Genomic DNA, 16,814 nt, shown 5'->3' with positions numbered 1-16,814 from the left:
AATAGAGATGATCAGGCTGTTGATTGTGACCTGTGGAGTCTTGTTCCACTCCTCTTCAATGTGCTTAATTGCTGGATATTGGCGGGAACTGGAACACACTGTTGTACACGTAGATCCAGAGCATTCCAAACATGCTCAGTGGGTGACATGTCTGGTGGGTATGCAGGCCATGGAAGAACTGGGACATTTTTCAGCTTCCAGGAATTGTGTTCAGATCCTTGTGACATGGGGCCGTGATTTATCATGCTGAAAAATGAGGTTACGGCGGCGGATGATTGGCACGACAATGGGCTTCAGGTTCTCATCACGGTGTCTGTGCATTCTATAAAATGCAATTGTGTACCATAACCCCGTACGATAACCCCACCGCCACCATGCACAACGCTGACATCAGCAAACTGCTCGCACACATGATGCCATACACGCTGCTATCTGCCCAGTACAGTTGAAACCGGGATTCATCCGTGAAGAGCACACTTCTCCAGCGTGCCAGTGGCCATTGAAGGTGAGAATTTGCCCACTGAAGTCAGTTACGTCGAACAGCAGTCAGGTCAAGACCCTGGTGAAGAAAAGGCAATCCCGCAGGTGAAGAACCTGGATGTGGAGGTCCTGGGCATGCGTGGTTACACGTGGTCTGAGGTTGAGGCTAGTTGGACGTACTGACAAATTCTCCACAACTACGTTGGAGGCGGCTTATGGTAGAGAAATTAACATTGAATTCGCTGGCAACAGCTCTGGTTGACATTCCTGCAGTCCGCATGACAATTGCATGCTCCCTCAAAACCTTACGCCACAGATGTGACAAAATTACACATTTTAGAGTGGCCTTGTTCCCAGCACAAGGTGCACCTGTGTAATGATCATGCCATTTAATCAGCTTCTTGATATGCCACACCTGTCAGGTGAATTTATTGTGTCAAAGGAGAAATGCAAACTAATTTGTGCACGAAATGAGAAGCTTTTTGAGCATGTGGAAAATATTTGGGATCTTTAGTTTAGGCTCAAACACTTTACATAATGCGTTTTTATTTTTGTTCAGTGTATTATGCAGTCATATGGAAAGGCTCAGACAGATCAGTTTATTAATTCATTTGAACTTGTTCCTTAGTTAAGAGCTGTTGTGCGGATGCAGAAACATGTACCCTCGTGTTTGGGGCCGGGAACATTGTGTTCTGCTGTTCTCAGAGCTGGCCTCTGACATGTGTGGCTTTGCAATTAAGAATTCCCCCTCTACTCTGGAGATTAAAAACAGTCCATCTGAGAAATCTTTTTAGTTTCATTTGCTCACTGAAATATCCTTCTTGTTGGCATTTAAAGAGAAACTATGAAAATAATCAATTGAAATTGGCACCCATGAGAAAGACAAGAGCTGAACGATGCATCTCAATTGGTTGTAGAACGAGACAACGGTTGTGTGCTGTTGCTAGATATGGCATGTAGAATGTATGGTCACTATAGAAATGCTTGGGATGAAAGTCTGCTCAACCCTTCCCACCAGAAAATGCCCAAGAGGAATCAAACATGGATTGGATTATCATGCTTTAATAAATATATTAGGACATTTGATGTTAAGAGTATTACACAAAGTAGCTCAGGCACAAACGAGTATGGGATGTTTCGAAGCATTGAGCTCATACTCCCATCAACAATTTGTTACACACGTACGTAAAAAGCTCTACTCCCAGGTAGAAAAATAAACATTGAGTGAACGTTCACTAATGAAGCTTTGGCTGCAGGTTTAAGATTTGGGAACATAAACCATTACAAACGCTTGCTTAAACTAACATTCAATTTCATCCCCACCCTCAGAAATCCTAATACTTTCAGAAAAATAACAGTTGCTTTAAGTAGGGGTAACTAGTGCCAGCCCAGGACATCAATGATGCATAACCACCTACACAGATTATCCATTTAGACACAATTATGATAACAGAACAGATGGAAAGTAAATAAAATCCCTTCACCATAAATTTCACATAACTCATAACTCACAACAACTGTACACAGTGCAAAGTAACCGCGTGGGAACCTAAATTAATAACGGTAGCTTTAATATTCACAAGTGTAGAAAAACTAAAGATTTTCACAAATACTCTTTGATTAACTGATGTATAAGTGCTTCAAGTTGAGTGGTCGGGCTGTGCATGCAGGGGTCAGAGGCCGTTCGTTACACATCTGCCCCGTGATGATGAGTGACATGACGGAGAGAGTGCAAGCCCATCATGCAACAGCCACGGATCAGTGCTGCGATGTTGTAGACTGGCGCCGCCCCATCCACGCCATGCCGGGAATACAGCCAGGCCACCGTGGGCAACACTGGTACGGCCACAGCAACAAGATCGACAAGGAAGCTGCTGCTCCAATAGCGTTTGTTGACCACGTCCATCTCGGGGGCCCTGCAGGGCTCCTCACTGCTCACCTCAAAATCCAGCTCCTCCATGAAGCGCATGGAGACCATTACCTCAGGGTCTGAGCAACACAGGCCTGAATCACTGGACATGTCAGGGCTCACTGGCAAAACTGGTGTGGGCTGGCTGGGGCTAGGCAGGCTTAAGGTGGACTGGTTAGGGCTGGATGGGAGAGGGGTCGAGGCTGGGCCCTGCAGTGCTGGGATTTCTAGGAGGCTGGTAGAAGCTGGGAGGAGAGCATCTCCAACTGTACCACCATGGAGCTTCAGCAGCTGCAGCAGGAGGGTGTGCAGGTCAGGAGGGAAGGACACCACCTCGGTCTGAACGGCCTTGTCCTCTGGAGCAGGGAAGGGGAGTGTGCTGCAGCAGAACGTGTTGGAGGGTGGTGAAGTGGTGTGTGGTATGACCTTCTCCTCCAGACTGTGGAGTAGAGTGGACACCCCTGGACCAGCTTCTGGGTGGCAGCGCAGCTTACCGCTAGAGTCGTGGCTGGAGTCCACCGCCGTGGACATGAGCACATGCTCCAGGTTGTCGTTGACCAGCAGCCCACTGTCCACCATCTCCTCCACCGCCTGGTCACCCACCTCCCCCTGCTGGTCGTTGACAGGGGAGTCGGAGTCGCCACAGATGAAGTCCATGGTTGGCTCGTCTTGCAGCGTGGAGCCGCTCTGGGCCATCTCCATGCTGTGCAGCAGGGACTCCAGCTTGCGGTTCTGGATGTTGATGTCGACAAAGTACTTCTGGATGCCCTTGTCCTTCTCCATCAGGCTGCTCTTCATGGTCTCCACAACCTGCCGGAGCTGCTTGATCTCCTTTCGTGCCTCCTTTAGGGCCAGCTGTGCCTCGACGCGGTGGCACTCCTCCTCGATCCAGTCCTCCCTCATCCGTCCCAGCTGGGACTTGAGATTCTCAATCTCAGACTCCCTGAGGGAGAAAGGAGAGGGTCAGCTAATAGCTCCAGCTGTGTGGGATTGCAATGTTTGGCTACACTGTAGGTGGAATGCACTCTATGGGATGAATTTAGAAAATAAGCTAAACATGTGATGTTCACTGAGAAGGTAACCTGTCGTGGACGGTGTTCTCCACCTCCCTCAGCTTGCTCCTCAGGTGGCGAATGGCCACCTCCTTCTGTTGCAGGGGGGTGAGGTACTGCTCTGGATTGGGGGGTCTGATGCCATGGTTGTCCCCACAGGAGTGGTATCTTCTGGGGGTCATCCTTCTGGGGAGACAAAACAGGAAATTACACCTTTGCCCCGAGTCACATACTGTATGTTCTACTGGTCAGACGCCATCTTTTTCTCAATATGGATACTGATGAAGAGGACACCACGTCTATTATACACACCATCCTGTACTGTGCCCAATCTAAAGTACGCTCCCTCAGTTCTGTGGGGAAGGAACTAGGCCATGCAACAAAAAAATAAAGGGATTGGGGCAACTTGCACGATGCAAAGTCCGACTGGGACACAAGCTAACCAGCCAGCAGACTTCATGCTGCAAAAAAAGCTAAAATGCCAGGTTGGTCAAAAGCTTGCAGGGATTGATAGGAAAACAATGAATTGGGAGGGGAAAGCCCAAATTACATTTGCTCTACTCTAGTCTACAAGGTAAGTGTTTTTGCCCGAGAAATCCCTGAAATGCCTACATTTATCACTACAAGCACATTAACCTTCAATTGTACATTAGCAGTTCTGGAATATCCCTGTGATCAGGGCTCAGGTTTTTTTTTTTTTAAAGGGTTGATGAAACATTTTTGTTTCGGAGAATGGATCTGGCTAATATGCAGAGCAGCCCCTCTTACAAACAGGCTTAAAAGCTAGCGCTATATCCTAGCAACAACCTGGGACTTGTTCTTTGATGCGAGCTCTCTGCATCCCTGCCAGAAATAGAACAGGCTAGCAGAAGGTAATGAGAGAACTAGGACGTCACACGAAACCCAGCCAGGCAGAAGAGAGCGGAGGGGAACAAGGACAAAAATCCTGTAGCAATAAAAATGACTTGAGAAACAAATGCAGTCGTGGACGTTCTCACGTCCGCATAAAATCCATAAGTATATAAGTATTCTCTGTGTTGCATAGAGAATGAATCACGTTAAGCCTCTGGGCTGAATTCAAGAGGACTCTGGTTAGTTATTTTTACAGTCCGAGCAGAAAGGCAAGGTTGAGCTTGTTTGAGCAGTGCTGCTGTCATGGCAGCACAGGAACCCTCAAGTGAATATTCTGCCACATAGCAACATGAGAACCCAGAAGCGCGACCACAAATGTCAGACAGTAAGTGAAAAAGAAGGCAGGGATGCAGCCAGGCAAGCACGTCTGGCTAGCGACTGAGATGGGATGAAATATTAATGAACTCTTCCTCTCCTATAAACCCAAGTTTGACACCCACACACCAAAATAATCCTGACTGTTTATAAAATCCTCTAATCTCAGTATAGCCCAATCCTGACCGATATAATCCCTCAGGAGGGGGAGGGGAGACGACAAAAAGTCCCAGCATAGAGCCTAATCTATCCACCCTTGCCCCACCTAGTGAATGCCCACTCCTCACAGAGCAACATATGCGTCATTACAAATTGACCCCTAACCCCTTCTTCATAGGGCATTTCATGTTGATCGGAAAGGATAGGACCATGGTAGTTGCTCGTGTCCTTCGATAGGCAAGGTGGAATTATTGACATGGCTGTTTACCTGGAGGGTACTGTGGGGCTAGAGTTGCTGCTGCTGTTGGTGGTGGATGAGGGAACTGTCTTGTACGGGGCATAGAGCTCTGCATCACGGGATGCTGAGGGGATCCCTGCCAGCTTGAACACAGGGAGGCTCCTGATGTGGGCACCCCGACTGTGGGGAAAGACAGGCAAAGCTAGAGAAGACATTTTCCACAATACCAGTCTTGTAATGTTGTGCATTTATCATTGAAAAAACTAAATACCAGTGGGGGCGGGGAAATATACAGCAATAAAAAAAAATAGCATAGCTATTATTGGAACAGTTTCCCAGACCCAATTACATTTTTTTTGTTGAAAGTGCATTTTAGTTTAGGATCAGGCTGAATCTGGGTCAGGGAAAACAGGCCTTTTAAGTATAACACCCACTAGTGGGGGAAGATAAATGGTAAAGGCATGGTGTCTGCTTCTACAATGGAGGCAGTAGAGAAACAGAGCCACCCCATACATCACCTGCGTGAGGAGATCTTCTTCCCTGTGGAGCTGTGGGCCAGGCTCCCCCCTCGCTTTATGCTGCCAGTGCTGCTGGAGGAGCTGAAGTCTGCCTCACTACCTGCAGAGTCAGACAAACACATCAGGATATTACTACTGACCTGGCATCAGCAGGCAGGACACACTAAACACTCATGCCATACACAAACACACTTGCATTCTGCTTTTCCATGACTACACATCTTGCAGTTGTGTTCCATGTCTATTTCAAGAACCAACTTCTCTGCATTCAGATGTCAAAAACATCATATACATTTTTTTTAAACACCATGTGAGCCACTTCAAAACGGTAAACAAACCGAATAGCGTCATACTGCTGCAAAGCCCTTCCTTGTTAGAGGCTATGGTGCGTTTGTGGTTGGCAACAATGGCATGATTCAAGCAGAGGCTATTAGATTACACAGCTGCCATAAAATAAGCAGGCCCGATCGGTTCAACCTTGCACGAGAGAGTACCTAATAAATGCAGCCTCACCCGCTAACCCATTCATAGACGCTAACTACCTTTAGCGCCTATTGACGTAAGGCTCTACTGGCCGAGCGAGTTTATTATGAGCCCCAACGCTCGTACTTGAACTTTAACATGCGTCGCTTACAGTACGGGTTTGGAAACATAAGGAACGAATCTTTATTTTTTTCTCGCTGATATAAAGGTGTGTAGCAATTTAACCTTTCATAGATTTCCCACAAGGACATATTTCCATGTTATAGCGCTTGTTTACGGAGGACAGACAGAAGACAGCTAAGTAGCACTGGTAGTTGACTATCTGAGTCTTCGAACACCTGTGTCATTGAACAATACTGTCAGCTGCAATTTAAAACAGTGTACAGCAAGTAGATTTTGCATTTGTGATATGAAATTAGAGGGCAAAGTTTAGAACCGACTCAATTTAAATGGAGTATTTGGCTGCTAGAGCCAATTCACCTCTGAAACTGAACCTGTGAGTTGATTGGACTATAAGGAATAACATCGGGTTCCTTTAGTCCATTATCGGGAAAGGCCATGAGATCCGCCACTCACCTGTCTGGTGGCTGCAGGACAGGCTGTGGCATCCCTTGCCCTAACCTCTCCCTCCCTCATGCACTACAGTAATCTACTGACATGAAGGGCCGATACAATTTGTACATATCGTTTTGCATCAACCACTTCATAAAAATAATTTTAAATCCAGTTAATCCCTAGAAAACCAAACATAGTACATTTAAGCATTATATCACCTAGTAAAGATTCCCGACCAGATTATTAATGAAAAGAACAGGGCCAACCTAACGTACCTACAGTAGAGCTGTACCAAATCATGACAACCAATTTTATTCCATAAATAACCTCTGAAGACATGTTTCTAAATTAGTGCAAAAATAATATTGCATTCTCAAACAAAATAATCACTCTAAGAATGAGCCAGCGTGGCAACTCAATATGTGGGTAGAACACCATGCTCCCTAATCAGTGATGGGTAAACTCCTGAAATAAATGACATACCTGAGTAGCATCTCGTCCCATTCGATAAAACCATAGTAAAGTGCTCACAGTGAATTTGTGATTAAATAACAACAAAACTGAACCTTCAACACTGGGTGAGTGAATCAAGTACAACGTGAAGTCTGACTGCTACTAATTGGAAAACCTCACGTCCAACATTATTTATCCAATCAGCAACCTCTCTGGATTTGAACCTTGATTAAGGCGTTTGGTCGGATTCAATTATGCTGAGCCTCGGGTTGCGTGACGTGAACGGGCAAAAGGAGTAAGGAAGGAGTGCCCATCTCAAATCAAACAGTAATCTTCGCTTCTCGGTCATGTCTTCAACAAGGCAGCATGGCGAATCGTCCAGAAACATGCATCTATTTTCCATACAGTATATATTTGAATTTTCTAACTTTTTTCAAATTTAGCATGTGAAAACACAGAATCCTACTCATTACTCCACATGCTTAATTACATCACTTTTGTTTTGAGCCAACTTCAACGTGGGCTTTAAACGGGATCCCCGGGCCAGATTAATCGAATCCCCTCATTGTTGGCATTCTTCAGCACAGACCTTGCTGACACATGCCAGATTTTACAAAGCCTAGATAAGTATTTTATATATCGGCTAACCACATCATATGTCAGCAATCTGGTGCCCAAAGGCACAGAAGATGTGGTGTCATGCAACCATTGGTTAATACATGCAATGTCTGAGCAGTGGAACACAACCATTGAGTGCGTCCCAATAATATCTCCTTCTTCCTGCACTTGTTCATTATTCCCCAGAAATTTAAAAGCATTGGATTGGTGTAGACATGGGCTAGAGGAAGTTTCTATCATAAGTCTTATACCAGTCAGTTCCTTTCAAATCCATGAAGGGAAGTGAACAAGTGTACACTGTGAGAGGTAGGAGAGATATTTGGGATGTAACCATAGGGAGAACCTCAATTGCATACTCATAAAAAAAAAGGTTTAGCGTCTCGCCTCCTTCTCAAACCCCATTGGACGAGAAAGCCAGAGGTCCTGCCGCTCTGACTGTCTCCTCCTATGGATGTTTTGCAATTGAGATTCTCCCATTCTCCCAAGCAAATCATTGTTGCTTATGTAACAGTTTAGCTTCCGTCCATCTCCTCACCCCTACCTGGGCTCGAACCAGGGACCCTCTGCACACAACAACTGCCTCCCACGAAGCATTGTTACCCATCGCCCCACAAAAGCCACGGCCCTTGCAGAGCAAAGGGAACAACTACTTCAAGGTCTCAGAGTGAGTGACGTCACCGATTGAAACACTATTATCGCTCACACCGCTAACTAGCTAGCCATTTCACATCGGTTGCACTCACCCCCCTTTTGACTTCCTCCTTTTCCACAGCAACCAGTGATCCAGGTCACGGCACCAATATAACAGTTTAGCTTCCATCCCTCTCCTCACCCCTACCTGGGCTCAAACCAGGGACCCTCTGCACACATTAACAACTGCCTCCCATGAAGCATCATTACCCATCGCTCCACAAAAGCCACGGCCCTTGCAGAGCAAAGGGGACAACTTCTTCAAGGTCTCAGAGCAAGTGACGTCACCGATTGAAACACTATTAACGCTCACACCACTAACTAGCTAGCCATTTCACATCAGTTACACTTATTTTCTACTGCTAAAATTACATGAAAACAATACTATGCAGATAGTGTATACACACAAACCATGTAGAAATCGGGGTTGGGCTCAATTTGAATTAAAGGCAGTCAAGTAGGAAATTATTAGAATTTAAAATGCAGACATTTAAAAACAAAATGAAATAAATAGCTTCTACTTTTGAGTTTATTGAGAAGTCATTGAAAATAAATGCCCTTTTTTTCTATTATTGGATTGTGATTTTTAGTTTACTTCCTGAATTGACTGCTTTCAATTCAAATTGAGCCCAACCCTGGTCTACAAGAAACCATTTCACATGGCTATTTCATATATATTTTAATCTGATGTAGATGTATTTTGTAGATCTATTTTAATTGACAGTTAGACAAATACTGAAATCAAACAAATACACAGAATGAGCATTGAGAGAAATGCCTAAGACAGGGCTGCCCAACCCTCTTCCTTGGAGATCTACTGTCCTGTAGGTTTTCAGTTCAACCCTAATTCAGCGTATCTGATTCAGCTCGTTAAGGTCTTGTTGAGCAGCTAATTAGTAGAGTCAGGTGTGTTAAATTAGGGTTGGACTGAAAACCCACAGGACGGTAGATCTCCAGGAAGAGGGTTGGTCAGCCCTGGCCTAAGATCTACTAGGACAACGTATGTATGATCCTCCTAACCCCACCTACAAAAAAAAACTGAAGCCATTCCCTGCAGTAGCCTACCTCTGGGCAATGTGGACGATCGCTGCTCCCTCTTGTGCCTTGGCGGGGGTGCGTGCCACTCTTCCATCACCCTCACCCTCTTCACCTTGGTCTTGCACTCGGCGGTGGGTGTGGGGGAGCCATGCGGACTGTTGTCTGAGCCTGATGGGGTTTTGGAGGGGGACACAGACTGACTACTGGGGCAGCCGGTGTCATCTATGTAGACAGGTATAGCCAAGAATACGCATGCAGCATGGAACACACAGCAGTCAATCAATCATACAGAGCTTGAGGTTCACTCCCTCGTATCTGTTCATACTGTAACTCATCCAACCAACAGTGTTCATGTTACCAACGCCACAGCACTGTGTTGTGGAAGCTGAAGGGAGGCGAAAGGGGTGACGAGGAACTTCCATGATGACTTAATGTTATTCAATATACGTCAATATGTTGTAACCTTATTTTGGTTAGGTGTAACTGTTGTCAAAATAATGTTGATAGAAAAAAGAATCTAGGCCTACTACAGACGGCTAGGTTATTTCTGGAATAATGCCAACTATTGTGCAAACTTTTATGCTTGCCAACTTTGTTGTTTGTGGTAGGTTAGTAGCCTTGTGTAATTCAAATTTGTTGCAACAGTATGCTAGTTGTTTGAAACAACAGTAATCAACAAGCTTTCATATGATATGATGAGGACTTCTCTTTACATAGTTTGACTTGGCAACACTCACAAAATCTCCAATGCATGATTATGTAACCAACGCCCTGACTAGTATGTGATAAGATGTGGATTCGGCTTACTTGGCCAGAATGGCATAACAAAGCCTATGTTAGCATGATTTCAGACATTTTTATATGATGAACGCTGGCTGCAGGGGTGGACTGGGATCGGAAATCGTCCTGGGCATTGCTAACACACAGACGGCCATTCACTCTGCACCCAAAATATTCTATTTAGATAGACCAGCCCATCTGCCATTGCCAGAACTGCCCTGGCAGCCATAAAAAATGTGGCAATAGTGAGAGGTGAAAGCAAATTCCTATCAATTTGATGTTTTCAGCTACATTTATTGAGATTGGAAGAGGAAACTACTTTAGACTTTTAGGATGTACCTTAACCTTGATCTGAAACATGGGAACCACATACCTGAGCAAAAGCTGTTGGTGCTGATGGTCCGTTTGGAGTTGTCCGAGCTGATGTCACAGTCCTTACCCTCCTCCTCTGAAATGGGTGATTCGGACAGGGGCGACCCTTTCTCATTAGGCTGGAAAGGATGGAGGATCAAGCGTGGGATGCGGCTGCGGGGGCTCTCCTTCCCCGGCGACTTCTTTTCCTGAGCACCATACAAGTATCACAACTATGCTCGCCACTTGAATTTTTGCCACAAGAACAAATCAGATTTATATCAGAATCGGTGTGCACAAATGCAACTTTGCGCATTTTGTTTTTGTCTCACTAGCTCTGTCACAGCAACACAGTCAGGAACTAATTATGGTCTGCTATTGTGACTGTGACAGTCTAGATTAGATAACAATCATTCTCATGATGTGAAATTTTTACGAAAATATTAGCTGAATTGTTAAGATTCAAAATGATAGCCTAATATAGCAAGAATGATTGACTTTGAAAGTGTTGCAATGACACACACCTCATATTCCTGGAATGGTCCCATGGTGCTTAACGCTGCCTTTTCCCCTTTGGATCTGTGAGAAAAGTAAAACTAGGTGAGATGTATTTCTGTCCAAGGCATCATGACGTGGCACACTGGCACTGAACCCTTTACGAACAAGGGGCGACTCTGTCTGGAATCTGTTATGTAAATCATGTCACCCCCGCCCACGTCCACCCCTGCCTGGCACAGATGGCACAGACACTGACCGGACCTTGGTCATTAAACCAGTGAGACCCACATCAAATTGGAAAATATTTTTGTTTTACTTGAAAATATTTTGCATGTATTTCCTCAAACATGGAACAAAGGCATGAGACCGTTTCTTACATCCAATAAAACCAAAGCCTACTGTCCTTCACATGCATGTGCCACAGAAAAATGCAACAACCTAAAAACGCATTATCCGATTACGTATCGATGTAATTGAGTGATGATTGAAATCTAGTTGTGAATGACGCTGCAGATAGGAACTGGGTGGGGTTCTAACTCTTAATTTATTCATGTATTTCTAAATGATGTCCCACCAGGTGGAAAACAGACAGCAGCATCTTCAAACATCTATAAGAAAGAGGTTGACTAAGTGCCATCAGTTATTCTGCCAAGATAAAAAAAAAACAAACACAGAAATATGACATAATTTCTTCCTTTTGGGATCCTGTGCCAAAGAGCCTTTTTCCTGCCAAATAGATGACACCAGAGAGTAACACACCGGCAAACCGCTCACTGAATATTGAGATAAGAATTACAGAATAATAGTGTACAATGTTTGGGTTGTATATCAATTTTCACAGACCCTATACAGGTAGTTCAATTCACCCTCTCCATTTTTGACTTAGACATGCAAAGGCCTCCAGGCACCAGTACATGCACAAAAGTGTATGTTTTATTGATGTTTGACGGCTGAATAATTCAAGGTTCACATAATGCCCGACTGCACATTATAACATACCTCCATTCTTTATCCATTCCCTCTCTCCTGTTGAATGTTGTGCCGCTTAGCATCATCGCTTAAAGGAGTTGGTTATGTAAGTGTGTACGTCTTTGGCCTTCTCCTTTTTTATATCAAGAATGACGTAATTGACCCCTAAGGTCGTTATCGCTTTCCTGAATCCAGACTTCTTTCCCCCCCCTTACAGTCCAGATGCTCTCTCTTTATTTTGACTGCATGGCACCCAGGATGTTGGTAAATATAGCAGCTGTCCCTGTCACCAAGCAAACACCCCTCTTGAAATACACTGTGTAGCCTGACCACCATGTCTTCCACTACAGGTACGTTTTCAGCAAGTAAGGGCAAAGAAATCAGTTAAACAGTTAAACCACAAAAAAGAATACTTGAAGGCAGGTTTTATACCAGATTGTATGCACTTTTAGTCTTCTAGGTCCCCCAGCCCTGATATGAGAACACCCCAAATGTTCCCCCGAAATTAGTTCAGCTTTTTGTACCTCTTATGGCAACTGAGAAGTGTGTCATGAGCATCACAATAAAACAGCAGTACGCCAGCATTTTATGCCTCGATATGTTTTCCTTTTGTTTCTACCCGCCTCTGGATAGCTGGCACACAAGCACACAGCTTCAGAGTGGAATCAGATTAGGCAGCAGGCACAGTCACATAGCTACCCACCAAACAATGCCCTAGCAACAGACTTAGCAACAGAGGAAAATTACTGCAAGGAAGACACAGGCTAAATTGGGCCAATTAAATTTGCAGACAGTTCTATGTTCAGCATCTTCCGAGAGTGCAATAGGAAGGTTTTCCTCCTGCAACATAAAAAATGTCAATGTTGTTTACTTTGGGAGTGGCCTATGGCAGTGTGGGGGGAGTGTTACAGACTGGAACAAGGTCAGGTGTGCTCCCATATGAGTAAGTGCACGTGAGCCGTTGTCTTTGTGCACTTCAACAGCAATCAATGTCAGGAAAATGCTATCAAGTTTGTGCATTGCTATACTCAATAGTTGTTATCGTATCATGTCCATACAGTGTCTCAATGCTGATTGAATCTCAGTAGTGCTTGTAAACCTCCTCCTGGGTCATGAGGAATGACCCAGGTAGAAGAAAAGGTCAAAGGAAATGGACTGAAACGGACTACCTGGACTTGTCAAATAACAAGCACATATTTTCGCTACTGTTACAAAATATTTTAAAACATTTCATTTTCCATGCAGGCAAATGTAACCCTGGTGGTCCCTTAGAAGATAGAGACCTGGGTGGAGGGTTGACAGCCTCAGATTCACAGAGAGATGTTTTCATCTAAGCCTGCCCATGCATGCTCTCGGTAGATAAGATGCAAAACAACATGAGCATCTCCACTGCGGGAGCCGTATGGCTGCAACAAGCTCTCACGGTCTCACGTTAGAATTAGATGTTTGTCCGTCTTTCTCAATCGAAATTTTACGCTTGAGAAAGATGGAAGAACATGGACAAACGTTTAATTCTGACAACAGCCAGAGCGCCAGACGGCTCCCGCTGTGGAGATGGTCACGTTGGTCAACACCTCTCGGTGAATCTGAGGCTGTCAACCCTTCCCCCAGGTCTCTATCTATCAAGGCACCTCCAGGGTTACATTTGTTCCCAATGTCAAATGTCGAAGTGTTTAAGGTTAAGTTCAGCCATTAACTCTGAATTTTTAAGGTTAGGGCCAGGTTTAGGCATTAACTCCAAAATCTTAAGGTTAGGCATTAACTACGAATGGGCTATGGTAAGGGTTAAGGTTTGGGGGGAAAAATCTAAAAAAAAAACTTTCTATTGCTGGATTCAAAATTGCAACCTGGCACCAGAGGCAGATGCTTAGGCATTAACTCTGAATGATTTAGTTAAGGGACAAAAATCTAAAAAAACAACTTCTACAGCTGGATTTGAACATGCAACCTTTGGCACCAGAAGCAGATCCTTACACCCATCCCTGTCCACATCAAAAACATAAACCTACTTGAAACTAACACCGCTCACTGTTGCCCCTTGTGGATGGTTTCCACATAATCCCCTGACGTCCTCAGATATGGATTTACGTCTACCACTGATTTGGCATCATGGGTGACCTGGCTGTGTTGTTTACAGTGTTCCTGGCTTTGTTCCTATGGCTGGAACTTATGCAATCAACTGGGTATCAAACCCGGGTGTTTTGCACAACACAAGACTATGTTCGCTTACCAAGCTAAAGTCTATAGACCTCAGCTCTGGGAGTTAACAGTAATTTTCTGTTCTGCAGGCAAGGTTACTCAGCGAGTGGTTTGCAGCCGTTAATCTCAATATCAAATAATTTCTGGGTAATAATGATGTACCTTGCTGTAATTGTTTTAAATTAAAATGGTCAAAAAGAAACAAAAATAGCTTCTTAGCAAAGAGCAATTTCTCAAAGAAGAATTTTGCTAGGACTGTCTGGTAGTGGTCTGAGTGGGAAGGGGAAAACTGAAATGAGCTGTCATTGGCAGAGAGGTTTGGAACACTCTTTGTTATTGGTCTATTAACACATTTACCACCTGGTGGTGTCACCAGGCAGGCCAAAATGCCATCCCACCAAAACAGGCTGACATTTTAGGTGGTCTATTCAAACAGCTCTTACACTAAAAGGGCATTATCATAATTTTCACAATTTCACAGTATTTTTCTAACCTCATAGTGTGGAAATATATAAGACCTCTGGGCCTTTAAATAGCTGCACAGATCTGCAGGGTATGGCAAGCTCATATTTAACAAGATAACTAATTTAGTTATGAAAGCTCATTTAGTGGGTATGATGGTTTCATTTACTTCTTATTGTTTTATTTGTTATTTGTACTACACTTTATTTCTGAGCTGGGAATTACTTCATGATACTGCATCCTCATTCTGTTCAATTGGTATATTGTCTGCCTGCTTGGCTTTGTTATATAATCCAATCTCTTCCTCTGAGTTGGTTGACATATGGTATGGCACATAATAATTTATTGAAAGCCATATAAAAAAAGAGAACATAAGCTCATTGGACACATTGTGTATGTGCAGGTATTGTGTATGGTCTGTGTGTGTTTGTGTGTGTATGTGTGTGTGTGTGTGTGTGTGCGTGCGTGTGTGTGTGTGCGTGTGTGCGTGCGTGCGTGCGTGCGTGTGTGTGTGCGTGCGTGTGTGCGTGTGTGCGTGCGTGCGTGCGTGCGTGCGTGCGTGTGTGCGTGTGTGCGTGTGCGTGTGTGTGTGTGTGTGCGTGTGTGTAAGAACATGCAAACGTGTGTGAGCATTCAGCAGGATGATAGAAACTATGTGTTTCAAGGTGTCTACTTTTCTGTCTTTTGATGATGTTCACAAACTAATACATTACAGTTTCTCCAATAAAACCACATCTAAAAATGTCCAGCTCTATAAAGTGATTTGATAGATTTCCCCCAAATCCAACATAGATTTTCCTTATCATCCTGAACCTTATGGTGTGCATAAAATACCCATAAAAGACCCATAACAATGGCAAGGTGTTAAAGCTTTCATTTGCTTTTTGGTGGTTGATAACATTCAGCTATCAACAGTTATCCCATTCAGTGCACTCTAAATACACACATTATGTACAGAGAGAATACAGACAACCAATTTATGACAGCAAAACGTTCCTTAATATCCTTATAATATCTGTTTCTGCAAATGCTGACCATGTTTGTCCATGTTTAAGTTACATTATGTGATGTGCTTCATGGACTTGGATGAAGGTCTCCCCCTTTTTAACATCAAAGGTAGGCCTAATATCAAAAGTTATCCGCCACATGTATAAATTCTTAATATTGACGGTTTGAAAATGATTTTAGACCATTCTACTAAAATCCAACAACGAAGGCAAAACATATAGTCTAACCCATAAATGTACTGAAATATGGCTACCAAAACATGCATTGTTGCTCTTGTAACCCCAGAAGAAAGATATCAAAGCATTGGGGGGGATGGTCGCCCATGGGATTATCGTAATACGCAGTTGAAATCAGTGGCGCTGTCCACTGTCTCGTGGTGCCGAACATGAGTTCAAACTTAACCTGACCATCTTTTCAACCAGCCCCACCTTTAATATTTGGTTAGTGCGAAATGGGAAAGTAAACAACATCATAGGCCAGCTAGAAATCAGAATTACATGCGTATTGTTTTTCCTATTCCTATTTTTTCCTAAATCCTTTCATCAAGCTATTTGCATAAACATATAATTATACTTGCTTGGATGTTTGGTGTTGATTCCCCCAGTCGCAAAGGATGCGCGTGTAGCCTAAACCACGGACACCACAACGAGTCCCGCGTTACTCCAGTGTTCCTCACGAGTCTGACTGTGGAGCCCATCCCACTCTGTGTTTTGATATGAGGAAATTACACTGTGCACACAGGATTGGACGAGGATGAAGCTGCTAAACACTCACCACCAGTGACAGCGCGTGCTCGAAGTCAAGTATGACCAATGTTCCAGCAGTGTAGGGTTACATAACGCAGGCATGATTGTTCCGACCTCAAATTGCCTTCTTCCGCCTCCCATAGCCTATGTAGCGAGATTCAGATTGATTTTGTTCCCCCAAAATGACACAGACAATAAAATCAGGATGTGTGACAACAACAAATGCATGAAATTACAACAAATATCTGAAACAATATGGTTGCATCTCAGGCAATGTCAGTACGATTGAGGCGCAGCATGGGTTTCCTGTCCATGGTGCTGAAGTCACTGGGCGAGTCCAGGAATTGAGCAGTAGCGTCATTAGGCCTGGGCTTTTTGCTC

The 16,814-nt window shown here is 44.1% G+C and overlaps 1 protein-coding gene across 6 annotated transcripts; it reads right to left on the bottom strand.

Moving 5' to 3' along the window:
- Positions 1-1,522: 1,522 nt before the first annotated feature.
- On the bottom strand, positions 1,523-16,383 carry LOC139394543 (syntabulin-like). Of its 6 annotated transcripts, none has more exons than XM_071142660.1 (8): positions 16,265-16,383; positions 11,076-11,130; positions 10,574-10,760; positions 9,448-9,642; positions 5,584-5,683; positions 5,096-5,245; positions 3,472-3,624; positions 1,523-3,332 (listed from the first exon to the last, which is right to left on the bottom strand). In XM_071142660.1, exons 2-8 carry the CDS (start codon positions 11,097-11,099, stop codon positions 2,168-2,170), a joined length of 1,974 nt encoding a protein of 657 aa, XP_070998761.1. In that variant the 5' UTR covers positions 11,100-11,130; positions 16,265-16,383; the 3' UTR covers positions 1,523-2,167. The 6 variants fall into 6 exon arrangements, with proteins under 6 accessions (XP_070998761.1, XP_070998753.1, XP_070998777.1 ...); XM_071142652.1 differs by having other exon boundaries at positions 3,472-3,627; positions 16,261-16,381; XM_071142676.1 differs by having other exon boundaries at positions 9,448-9,588; positions 16,265-16,381.
- Between the last annotated feature and the right edge of the window lie 431 nt (positions 16,384-16,814).

Source organism: Oncorhynchus clarkii, chromosome 3 (genome assembly GCF_045791955.1).
Source record: "Oncorhynchus clarkii lewisi isolate Uvic-CL-2024 chromosome 3, UVic_Ocla_1.0, whole genome shotgun sequence".
In the NCBI taxonomy this organism is placed as follows: Eukaryota; Metazoa; Chordata; class Actinopteri; order Salmoniformes; family Salmonidae; genus Oncorhynchus; species Oncorhynchus clarkii.
This window is presented reverse-complemented; position numbering and strand designations above follow the sequence as displayed.

What these genes read in the sequence shown, in the direction of transcription:
- LOC139394543 (XM_071142652.1), bottom strand. Translation starts at nt 11,099, where the DNA reads ATGGGACCATTCCAGGAATATGAG. An exon ending in ATCGTCCACATTGCCCAGAG is followed by an intron (nt 5,684 to 9,447) that starts GTAGGCTACTGC and finishes CTGACTCTGCAG; the next exon opens with GTAGTGAGGCAGACTTCAGC. An exon ending in GAGAACACCGTCCACGACAG is followed by an intron (nt 3,333 to 3,471) that starts GTTACCTTCTCA and finishes TTTCTCCCTCAG; the next exon opens with GGAGTCTGAGATTGAGAATC.